We start from the raw sequence: 12367 nt of genomic DNA, 5'->3' as shown, positions 1-12367 counted from the left end.
TGTAAGCATGTTTTGTTGTTAGCTCCATTTTATTATAAGTATATGAAGTTATATATATAAGGTTATTTTCTTGTATATATAATTGATATAAAGTCTTTTAAGAATTATGTTCGTATTTAACTTAGTTACTATTTGACCTTGGATTCCATTTTCAGGCCTTTAATACAAACTAAGCATCCTGAAAGACTTTATTTTAAATCATTTATTGGCTCTTCACAGTATTTAAAACTGTAACGAGAATACCATAATACATAAGTCAGTCAGCTTAGGATACAAAACTTTACAACTACAAATGAATCCCATTCTTATCCATCAGTGGTAACTGCTATTTAGGATTTGGGTGTTTAATTTCTGAATTTTAATAACTTCATCTTCCTGCAATGAGAATTTAGATTTAACTTCCCTATAAGTTTTCAGGATTTTATATACAATTACCTATAATCTTTCTAGAAAGGAAGGTACTTAAATGTTTTTTTGCTTTTTTTGTTGGTGGAAATCTATGGCAGACTTAAGGTTTATTCTGGAGCGTGCCACCTAATAATTAGAGCTTAATTTTTTTTTTAATATATTTCATTGATTTCTTACAGAGAGGAAGGGAGAGGGATAGAGAGTTAGAAACATCGATGAGAGAGAAACATCGATCAGCTGCCTCCTGCACACCCCCTCCTGGGGATGTGCCCGCAACCAAGGTACATGCCCTTGACTAGAATCGAACCTGGGAACCTGCAGTCCACAGGCTGTCGCTTTATCCACTCGGCCAAACCAGTTAGGGCAATTAGGGCTTAATTTAACATCATTTTTAAAACTAATTTTTACTTCAAATAGATGATGAACAACATGGGTGGTGATGAGGATGTAGATTTACCGGAAGTAGATGGAGCAGATGATGTAAGTCTATAAATTCTTTTTTTTATTTACTTAAATAGTAAGAAACAATCTTACCTAATAGACAAACATGGTAATTGACCATACCTTCGCTATGCCTCCCATTGGCTAATCAGCGAGATATGCAAATTAACTTCCAGCAAAGATGGCGGCCGGCAGCCACAGAGCTGAAGTGAGCAGGAGGCTTGCTTGCTCCAGTGATGGAGGAAGCCAAGCTTCCCGCCTGCTGCGGCCTGGCTCTGAGCTCCGAAAGCAACAAAGTTTCAATTATAGAAGCTAAGCAAACCCCAGATACCTGCTTTCAGCAGGCCGTAGCCACGGAGCTGAAGCGCAGGAGGCTTTCCCTCCCACCCCCACTGGCTGGCTCTAAGCTCCACTCAGGCAACAAAGTTTCAATTATAGAAGGTAAATAAACCCCAGATACCTGCTTTCGGCCGGCTGTGGCCACGGAGCTGGAGCCTTGGGTTGCCCCTGGCGAGGGAGGAAGCCAAGCCCTGGCCAGCTCTGAGCTCCACTCCAGGCTACAAAGTTTCAATTATAGAAGGTAAATAAATCCCAGGAAAAAAAAGAAAAAAAGGAGAGGCTGGGAGTTTCTGTCGCTGGGGAGGCTTGGCCAGCCTGAAAACGACCCTCAGCCCTTCACCCAGACTGGCCAGGCACCCCAGTGGGAACCCCCCACCCTAAAGGTGGTGCGGCCAGCCTGCAAACAGCCATCAGCCCCTCACCCAGGCTGGCCTGGCACCCCAGTGGGGACCCCCACCCTGAAGGGCAAACCAGCTGGCCCCCACCCATGCACCAGGCCTCTATCCTATATAGTAACAGGGTAATATGCAAACTGACCCTAACAGCAGAAAGACTGGAAATGACTGGTCACTATGACACACGCTGACCACCAAGGGGCAGACGCTCAATGCAGGAGCTGTCCCCTGGTGGTCAGTGCGCTCCCACAGGGGGAGCTCTGCTCAGCCACAAGCCAGGCTGACGGCTGCCAGTACAGTGGTGGTGGTGGGAGCCTCTCCTGCCTCCTCAGCAGCTATAAGGATATCAGACTGCAGTTTAGGTCTGCTCTCCACTGGCAAATGTACATCCCCCGAGGGCTCCTGGGCTGCCAGAGGGATGTCTGACTGCCAGCTTAGGCCTAATCCCCCCGGGGAGCGGGCCTAAACCAGCAGGTGGTCATCCCCTGAGGGGTCCCAGACTGCGAGAGGGCACAGGCCAGGCTGAGGGACACCCACCCCGTGCACAAATTTTTGTGCACCGGGCCTCTAGTGTATTTATAAGTTGTTTGATATATAGTCAAGATTTTTTTGTGTGCTACTTTTTGATGTTTGTTTTTTTGTTTTTTTAAAAATATATATTTTTATTGATTTCAGAGAGGAAGTGAGAGGGGAGAGAGAGAGAAACATCAATGATAATAGAGAACCATTAATCGGCTGCCTTCTGCACACCCCGCACTGGGGATCGAGCCCACAACCTGGGCATGTGCCCCTGACTGGAATTGAATCCGGGACCCTTCAGTCTGCAGGCCAATGCTCTATACACTGAGCAAAGCCAGCTTGGACTTTGTTTTTAATATAGGGTAAAGCAGTTTTTAAAATGTGACCATTTTTGAAGGATGGTTATCTACTAGGGAACTGGTGTCTACTGGGCCATTCTTAAAGAGACTAGATTTCAAAAGAATCAGTGCATGGAGACATCATATGCCTTATTCAATTTTAAGAGTTGGTTTAGGGATTATTTTTACAAAGTTAAACAGGTTTTAAAAAGTGAATTGGTCAGAGATTAAGTAAACATATGGACATTGTGAATCTGTAAGAGGATATACTGGGTTACTCTTCTCAACATTCCCCTCTGGCATTCTGTTAACATCATTAAGAAATTTGTTCAATGCAGTTAGGAAAATACTTACTTAGACAATTCACCAGCTACGATTAGACTTTATTGTCTTCTATCAGTCCAGTGGTCTTTGTATTGAGCCATTTTCTTTCATTGAATGTCAAGAGAGAAGAGAAACCATTTTATACCAAGATTCAGCCTGGTTGACAGGGATTGAAAGGATGCACTCAATTCCTACCAAAAGACACACATCTTCCTCAGCTGTCCATCTGTAAACCCATTCTTTTTTTTTTTTTTTAATATATATTTTATTGATTTTTTACAGAGAGGAAGGGAGAGGGATAGAGAGTTAGAAACATCAATCAGCCGCCTCCTGCACGCCCCCTACTGGGGATGTGCCTGCAACTAAGGTACATGCCCTTGACTGGAATCGAACCTGGGACCCTTCAGTCCGAAGGCCGACGCTCTATCCACCGAGCCAAACCGGTTAGGGCTGTAAACCCATTCTTAAGTCAGTTGATTAAATTAATAAGCTTGATTTAACCACCTATCTTTGCTACGTGAGTGAAAATACAGTGCTTCAGCTTTTTAAGGCAAACTTTTCAGTTAGCAAAGGAATGTTTGATCAACTTGGTAACTTTTTTCTTTATTTCCCCTCTGCAGGATTCACAAGACAGTGATGATGAAAGTAAGTGTCTTTGTAAAAATGTTTTGCACAGTAATATTTGACATTAAAGACCACAACTATTAAAATAAAGAAATTGACTTCTTTATAATTCTTAGAAAAATAATAATTATTTCTTTATGGCCTCTAATAAATAGCCAAAGCAGAAATTTGAATGAATTGAGATTCAAATTCAAAAAGTAGGCAACTATTAAACTCTCTCTGGCTGCTTTCCCTATAAGACTTTGATGTTGATGGATTACTTCTTTGTACTTCATACTAATCTTGTTAAAATCCTTTCAGAAATGCCAGATCTGGAATAAGGAATGTTGTCGTCCCTGGATTCTGAGAAAGAAAAATAACTTCTCTGCAAGATTTCATAATTGAGAGAATTCCTGAGTTGATAGCTCTAAAGGCAGATGCTGCATTTGCCTCCTTTAACCCATTTTTCAACCTGTTTGTTTTCTTAAAGGCTTCACTAAGGGTTGATATGTACCATTGTATGGGGCAATTTTAAGTCAGCTAAGGCAATAACCTTATGCATGAACATTTCCCAGACTTCCATGATGCTGTTGAAGTCCTAGACAATTGATACAGCAGTTGTGATAAATAAAAACATTTCACCTAAGTCTCCTTTACTTCATAACATAGATACTGACATGATAGGAAGCTCTTGGATTATGGAAAGATAACTAAGTTTTAGATTTTAGAACATGGACTCAACCTGGCTGAAACAAATGGATTGATACCTTAAACTGGTAACCTGTTGTTCCTCTGGTATATTCTTCAGGATTGTTCCACTAAAGTTTTATTTTTCAAAAAATTTACTTCACATTATTGTACATAAGTGATCACTTGTCAGTGTTCCAAATGTATTTTAGCTAAAACTAGTGAATGCCCTAACTTAGATGGTTTTTGAAGCCTGTACATTTGGTATTGTTTGACCCTTAAACTTTTACATCTCTTAGCATGGAGGACAAAGAAAGGCTGTACATTGTTGCTTGAGAGTCTGTACATTTAGACCAAATTTGTATTTGCACTGTCAGTGGCAAATGAGTGAAAAAATGGTATTAATACACTATTGGATTTTTTTATTTCTTTTTTTTTTTTTTTTTTGATCCAGCTTGTACCAGGGCTGAAAACCTCAATTTATGTTCATGACAGTGGGATTTTTTTTAATGTCTACATTCTTTCTAATAAACTGTTGGAAGACTTCTTGGTTGTCCTTTTAAGTGTCTGGTTTACTGTAATTTTATGTATTACTATTTACTGGAATGGAGTTATTTTTACTTGAGGAAGAATTTGGGGATATTTCTCTGTTTGAAAAAAAAGGCTTGCTATATAATGTCACAGGAACCTTTTAAAAGTGGATCTGTAATAGCAAATTGTAGATGCACTTCTCAGTAGTTGGAAAAGAAAGTGTTGTGATTTGATTGAAATAAAACTAAATGTGTTGTCCTCCTAAATCTTTGAGCTTCTGCATTTTGGCAGTTTTTTATTCCTTTCAGCTTCTGTGTATTTGTCATAGCATAGAAATGCTTCATATTTCAGTACTTCTTTGTATCAGACCTGTGTTGCAGGAAATGTTAAGTGCTGGGGATACAAAGATTAATCTTTCAGGTGATTGCTGTGTTCAGAGCTCACAGGCTAGGTCGGGGGGACAAATATTGGACAAAAACTTGGTAGATTGGAAGTGTAGTAATAGATATAGATATGTCATAAAACAACCTTCTTTCCTTCCCCTGTTATGGCTGTTCAAAATGATATTCAACACCATATTCTTGAAAGGCTACAATGAGAAAAATTTTCCTGCATTTTAGGAGCCCTTGACATTCAGCAGTTGACATTCAACTCTGTTATGTTACAGGAGTAACTTGGGTTCTGATTCTACTAAGGAATTGCAATTTCCTCAGGGCCATAGGTTTTTCCGAATTGGGAGATAATGTTTGAAATTTTAACATGGTTTTCTTGCTTTGGAGCATGCCAACATTATCAGTATAACTGATAAGTCGTGCAGTTCTTAGCTTCAGGGGAGGGCTTAATAAAACCCCCAAATCCTATTTTTAGTTTGATTCTCTTGAAAAACTATTTTTGAGGGTTGAGGATCAAACCATTTTTTATTGAGCTTCAGGGAAGGATTGAAAGGCTAGGATGACAATGAGGTCCGAGATCCTCAGCCAGCTGGGATCTCCCCAGTTTTATAATTGCCAAAAATGGAAAGCTGTTTTTGTGTGTCAGATATGGAAGTTAAAGAGTTTTATTAAGGATTCATTGGCTTTCCGCCAGCCACTAGGCTATATAGCATTAAAGTATAGCTTGATGGATTTCTGATTCCATCTGTCTTTAAAGGTTCTTTAATTTTAAAAATCTGTGTTAAAACATTTGAATGGTTTTAAGTTTGAATGATAACATCTATTATATTTTTTGTACATTTTGATATGCCGTGATAAAAGTGCTATATTCAACTTCTTAAGCTGTTAAGTTACCTTCAAGGAAGGGGGAAAACAGTTAGTTGCTATAGTAGCACAAAGATTTTATTTACCAACTTAGTTTTTGGGCTAGTTTTAATTTCTGTTTAGCAGGAATCCTTTTGACAAGAAACAAGTGATAATGAACTGACCTTATATGCCAAAATCAAACAAAGCTGTTACCCATGCCTCACCCAGCATTGGATCAGACTTGAGATCATAGGCTGGGATGGAGAGAGGAGGCAGGTACCTTGTCTACTGTAACCCCTAAATTATTTTATCTTTGTATATGCTTTTCAGGCCTGTGGACTTAGACATTAACCACACATGATTGGTTATTGGATGTATAGCACCACAAATCTCTACCCTTTAGGACACCTGACATGATTCAGTAAATACATTTCAGGTATATTATAGTGTGGGTAATGTTTTGTGAGTGGGTCTGGAGGTAAGGAAACAAGTTAGTGCAAGAATTCAAATGGCAAAAGGTAAACTTAGGTACTAGCAGAGAGATCTGGAGAGGCAGATCCCAGAGATATGTAGGTGGTCAAATAAGGTTTGGTGATAATATTTAAGGCTGCCAGTCTGCTTTTTTATTCCTTTCCTTTTTTTTTTTTTTTTTAATTGATTTCAGAGAGGAAGGGGGAGAGAGAAACATCAATGGTGAGAGAGTCATCGATTGGCTGCCTCCACACCCTATACTGGGGATTGAGCCTGCAACCTTGGGCATGTGTTCTGACCAGGAATCAATTTGACCTGCTTCATAGGTCAATGTTCAACCACTGAACCACACCAGCTGGGCTTGCTTTGCTCTTAATACTTAGCAGTCTTTTCCAAAGTGATAAACAAACCATGTCATTTGCTTTTAAGTTACATTGTCAACCTGGATAATTTCATTGTTTATGTGAAGAACCTATCTAAAACTCTGTCCTAAATTTCTTAGCCTTGTATCAGTGACCTTTACTTGCATGCTATATTTAGCAGCCCATCCCCTTGGCTGTATCATGATGATCCTAAAGTCAGGAGTGGGATAACTATAAAGCTGCTTCCCCTGCAACTAATAGCTTTCATGAGGAGTATACCAGTCCTTCAACCGTTGTTCTTTTCTCACAACTAATTAGCCTTTAGCTCTGGTTCCTTCCCTATCTCTAGCCTTCTGCCTCATCTTGAACCCGGTGGTTCTCAAACTGCCAAAATCATGGGGTTCTGATAATGTGGATTCCTAGGTCTCGACAAAGGCTTTATTAGGTGCATGTTGGGCCCAGAAATTTGCAATTTAACTGATACTTGAGATCAGTGAAGTGTGGTCGCCAGACCAGCAGCATCAGTCCCACCTAGAACTTGGTTAGAAATGTAAATTCTGGGCCCCCAAACAGACTTTTCAATGAGAAACTTGAGAGGGTAAAGTCCAGTAAGCTATCTTAAGCCTTCTAGGTGATTCTGATTCAAAGTTTGACAATCACTGTTTTAGATAACTCCATCTAGCTAGTGATTACCAGATGCAGGTAGTTCCTGGTCCACTCATGGGAAAATAAATCATTAAATTCTTTTCTAAATATATTTTTACTTTTATTTAATCTTTTTAAAAAAATTTTATTGATTTTTAGAGGGAGAGGGAGAAAAACATTGTGAGAGCAAAACATCCATCACTGCCTCCTGCATGCCACCTATTGGTGATCCAGTCAGCAATCTTGGATGCCCAACCAACTGAGCCACACCGTCAGGGCTTTATTGATTTGAAAGAGAGAAACATCAATTTGTTCGACTTATCCATGCACCTGCTGGTTGATTTTTTTAAAAAAATTTTTGAGAGAGAGGAAGGGAGAGGGATAGAGAGATAGAAACATAAGTGAGAGCGGAACATCATCAATTGGCTGCCTCCTGCACGGCCCCTTCTGAGGATTGAGCTTGCAACTGAGGTACATGCCCTTGACCAGAATCGAACCTGGGACCTTTCAATCTGCAGGCTGACGCTCTATCCACCGAGCGAAAAACCAGCGAGGGCCTACTGGTTGATTCTTGCATGTACCCTGACCAGGGATCAAACCCACAACCTTGGCATATCGGGACAACTCTCCAACAGAGCTACCCAGCCAGGGCCTCATTAATCAAATTCTTACCTAATGATGGGGGAAATCTAAGCATGATACAGAAAATCTAGAAGGTACAAGTAAAAGTTAACAAATCTAACATTAAAAATTACATGCCGAAACCGGTTTGGCTCAGTGGATAGAGCGTCGGCCTGCGGACTGAAGGGTCCCGGTCGGGGGCATGTGCCTTGGTTGCGGGCATATCCCCAGTGGAAGATGTGCAGGAGGCAGCTGATCGATGTTTCTCTCTCATCGATGTTTCTAACTATCTCTCTCCCTCTCTGTAAAAATCAATAAAATATATTTTTTAAAAAAATTACATAGGGCCCTAACCGGTTTGGCTTAGTGGATAGAGTGTCTGCCTGCAGACTGAAAGGTCCGAGGTTCGATTCCGGTCAAGGGCATATACCTTGGTTGCGGGCACATCCCTAGTAGGAGGTGTGCAGGAGGCAGCTGATTGGTGTTTCTCATCGATATTTCTAACTCTCCCTCTCCCTTCTTCTCTGTAAAAAATCAATAAAATATATTTTTTTAAAAATTACATAGGTTGCCCTGGTCGAGTAGCTTGGTTAGAACACTTACCTGGTGCTCCAAGGTTGTGGGTTTAATCCCCAGTCAGGACACATAAAAGGATCAACCAATGAATGCATAAATAAGTGGAACAGCAAATCAATGTTCCCCTTCCTCTCTAAAAATTAATTTAAAAAAACTACATAGATCAAAGATCCCATTACGTTAAAAGATAAGTGATAGAAGAAAATACTTAAGACATTTAACAGCATTTGAAGATCACAATCACTATGACAAGGTAATAGGGAAAAAATGGGAATTCACTGAAGAAATAAATGACCAATAAACATGAAAGAATTCCAGGAATTTGCAATTTAACTGATACTTGAGTTCATTAAGTTGTGGAAATGCAAGTATAATCAAAGTAATTTTTAAAAATTCCTCACCCAAGGATATGTTTATTGATTTTAGAGCGAGAGAGGAAGGGAAAGATTGATGTGAAACAGACACATCAATCAGTTGCTTTCTGTTTGTGCCCTGACTGGGAATCAAACCCATATCCTTTTGGTGTATGGGTCAACACTCCAACCGACTGAGCCACCCGGCCAGGGCATAATTTCATTCATTTAACAATAGCCACAGTTAAAAGTTTTGGCAAGGATTCTAGTGATCTAGTAAATTAGCAAGATGGTTTTAGAAGGCCATTTGGCAGAATCTCATTTAAACGAACATAATTTTAAACCAACATTTTATTTCTAGGATTCTACATTAAGTAGATTCCTGGCCAAGTATGTCAAACTCACAGCCGTCAGGCTGCACGCGAGTTTGACATACTTGGTGTACACAATGACGTATGCAAGCTCTCTTGAAAATTCAATATTACATGTAATAGCCACATTGACACAATCCAAATGACCATTAATGGAGTGTACTCATGATCGGTAAAGTAAATGTATTGACTCAAAAAGTTCTCCAAAACAAAAATCAGAAAACTTTGAAAGTTTTCTGTAGTGTGCTTCCACTGAGGTTTTTACAAAACAGGAATGTATACATTATATGTGTATGGAATGGATAGAAAGTGAATGGGACATTGTAAAATGTTTTTTAGTGGTTATTTCTGGGAAAGGGGTGAAATTTTAGGGGTAGTGGTGAAAGGACTTATTTTAATCCTTTATACCTAGAGTATGTTCATGTATTGTGTAAAAAATACTTTGGTCTGAGAATATTGGATTTCTGAGGAAGAACTTTTTAGAGTGGTAAAAGTTGGGAATGACCGTGGGGAGTAGGATGCTTAAGTGAGATGTGAAACTAATTGGAATTGAAAAGATTAAAGCATTCTGAAGCTGAATGGATTGTTTTCATGGAATTTGAGATCATCCAAGATGATTGTCAAGAAATGTGGTTAAGCCCTAACCGGTTTGGCTCAGTGGATAGAGCGTCAGCCTGTGGACTTAAGGGTCCCGGGTTCGATTCTGGTCAGGGCATGTACCTTGGTTGCGGGCACATCCCCAGTGGGGGGTGTGCAGGAGGCAGCTGATCGATGTTTCTCTCTCATCGATGTTTCTAACTCTCTATCCCTCTCCCTTACTCTCTGTAAAAAATCAATAAAAGATATTTTAAAAAAAGAAGAAGAAGAAAAAAAAGAAATGTGGTTAAAAAAAAAAAGAAAGAAAAAGAAAATGTGGTAGAGCCCGGCTGGGGTGGCTCAGTGGTTGAGCATCAACCTATGAATCAGGAGGTCACTTCAATTCCTGGTCAGAGCACATGCTCGGATTGCCAGCTCGATCCCCAGTGGGGGGCGTGCAGGAGGCAGCCAATTGATGATTCTCCCTCATCATTAATGTTTCTCCCTCTCCCTCTCTGAAATCAATAAAGATATATATATATATATATATATATGGATGTATATTTAAAAAAAAGAAATGTGGTAGAGATAGAAAACATTCTACCAATTACCAGAGTACTGGAATAATATGGAGCATGATCATAGTGGAATGGCAATAAAGTAAAGAGTTGGAAAATGCCCTAGCCGGTTTGGCTCAGTGGAGAGAGCGTCGGCCTGCGAACTGAAAGGTCCCAGGTTCGATTCTAGTCAAGGGCATGTGCTTGGGCTGTGGGCTCCATCCTCAGTGGGGGACTTGCAGGAGGCAGCTGATCCATGATTCTCTCTCATCATGGATATTTCTCTCTCTCTCTCTCCCTCTTCCTTCCTCTCTGAAATCAATAAAAATATATTTAAAAAAAAAAGAGTTGGAAAATGCAATTTTTACCTTAAGATAAAATTGAAATGGTTTTCAGCCATAAATTATGGGGTCAGTCATTTGGAATTAACTTCAGGTAAGAAATCAGGTTAGTTCTTTGTGGTTCCTATTGTCCCATGTAAAGTAACTTGTATTTTACATGAAATATTACCTGATACCTGGGAATCAAGAAATGTGAAGTAGAACTCTAGATGATATTCGTTCAGAAAGACTGTTGCCCATTGGTTGATCTTCCACCCATGCACCAGGAGTTCGGTCGCTGGTTCCATTCCTAATCAGGGCACATGTTTCTATCTCTCTTTCTCCCTTCCTCTCTGAAATAAATAAAAACAAACAAAAAAGTGAACCCATTAAAAAAAAAAGCCTGTTAAGGCCCATCTCATCCCAAGCTAGTCAAGTTTATTTACTTTTATTTCACACAGTATTACTTATAAATTTAGCAGGTAATCTGATTTCAGAAGAGGACAAGAGATTGCTGAGGGCAAACATTGACAGCAAAGGAGTTAGAAAAAATGTTCACGAATGAACATAATGGAGTAATGGCTCTATATAGGGAAGGGGTGGGCAACCTTTTTGTGAGTGCGTGCCAAAACCAGCAAAATCTCTGACTCAAAATTCTTCTGCATGCCAACCCTAATTTTTTGAGAACATGTTACGCCTACTTGATATCTCTTAAGGTGTACATATGCGAAGAACCTTGAAGAAATAATAAAATTCATTCAAGCAACAAAAACAGTATATGATGATGAAAAATACATTTTTTAAATGTATACATATACACTGATGGTCCGACAGAAAATTTTGACTCCGTTGGATATTATCACTGGGACTTTTGCTGCTGCATCACTGATGACAGATTTTACGTCAGGTTTATATTTCGTGACCTTCAGAGAGATGCACGAGCTACTACTTTCATCTGTCAGGCTACTCCTATTACGAGACTTAACAAAATTCATCACTGAGAACAAAGATTCACAAGCGTATGTGGATGAAACCAAAACACTGGTTGGATCTAGGAAGGCAGGGAGAGTTAAGGCAGAGGCATAGAAATTGCCCTTCCCCTCTCTCGTCAATCCATGTCTATGGTCTTTAAGATAATTTGTTATGTAAAATTATTTATTTATTTAAGATGCACCTACACTGAATTTATCTGAAAAATAAAAAAGTCAAAATTAAGAAAAAAATTGTAAATGGAAGATTATAAGAGAGGGTTTCGAGTACCAGCAAAAGTTACTGGCGTGCCATGTTTGGCACGCGTGCCAGGGGTTGCCCACCTCTGATATAGGGTGTCCCACAAAATATTTACACATTTTGAATAATGATTAATTCCAATGGGTTAAAGCTGAAAAGAAACAACAATTGAGCTATCAGCTCTAAAGGGTATATGCATTTTTGGGGAACAACCTATATATCTACTTCAGTAACATTTAAGCATTTAGCTTTGCAATATGATACAAAGATTTAATAGCTCAAATGTCAAAGACAAAGTTTACTTGATAATCTGCTAAGAGAACAGATAAATGTGTGATAACTTTTCAAAAAGTGGTGTTTTAGCCCTGACCAGTTTGGCTCAGTGGATGGAGCGTCAGCCTGTGGACTCAGGGGGGTCCCGGGTTCGATTTCGGTCGGGGGCATGTGCCTTGGTTGTGGGCA

General features: G+C 39.6%; 1 protein-coding gene across 3 annotated transcripts in view; it reads left to right on the top strand.

The window, feature by feature from the left end:
• Nucleotides 1–12367, top strand: part of PTGES3 (prostaglandin E synthase 3) — a 30372-nt gene that overhangs the window by 17066 nt on the left and 939 nt on the right. The window contains exons 6-10 of one of the 3 annotated variants that reach the window (XR_009451235.1): nucleotides 826–888; nucleotides 2887–3006; nucleotides 3231–3281; nucleotides 3385–3409; nucleotides 3689–4600. Coding sequence is in view for 2 of the 3 variants with exons in the window: in XM_059683290.1 (XP_059539273.1) it covers nucleotides 826–888; nucleotides 3385–3409; nucleotides 3689–3708 (108 nt within the window). In the remaining variant the exon portion in view is untranslated. Of the gene's footprint in view, nucleotides 1–825; nucleotides 889–2886; nucleotides 3007–3230; nucleotides 3282–3384; nucleotides 3410–3688; nucleotides 4601–12367 lie in introns of those variants that run through there. The other 2 variants (XM_059683290.1, XM_059683289.1) reach the window with 2 other exon arrangements.

The sequence above is a fragment of the Myotis daubentonii genome, chromosome 2, assembly GCF_963259705.1.
Source record: "Myotis daubentonii chromosome 2, mMyoDau2.1, whole genome shotgun sequence".
Classification (NCBI taxonomy): Eukaryota; Metazoa; Chordata; class Mammalia; order Chiroptera; family Vespertilionidae; genus Myotis; species Myotis daubentonii.
The sequence above is the reverse complement of the archived record's forward strand: the minus strand, read 5'-3'. Positions and strand labels throughout refer to the sequence as shown.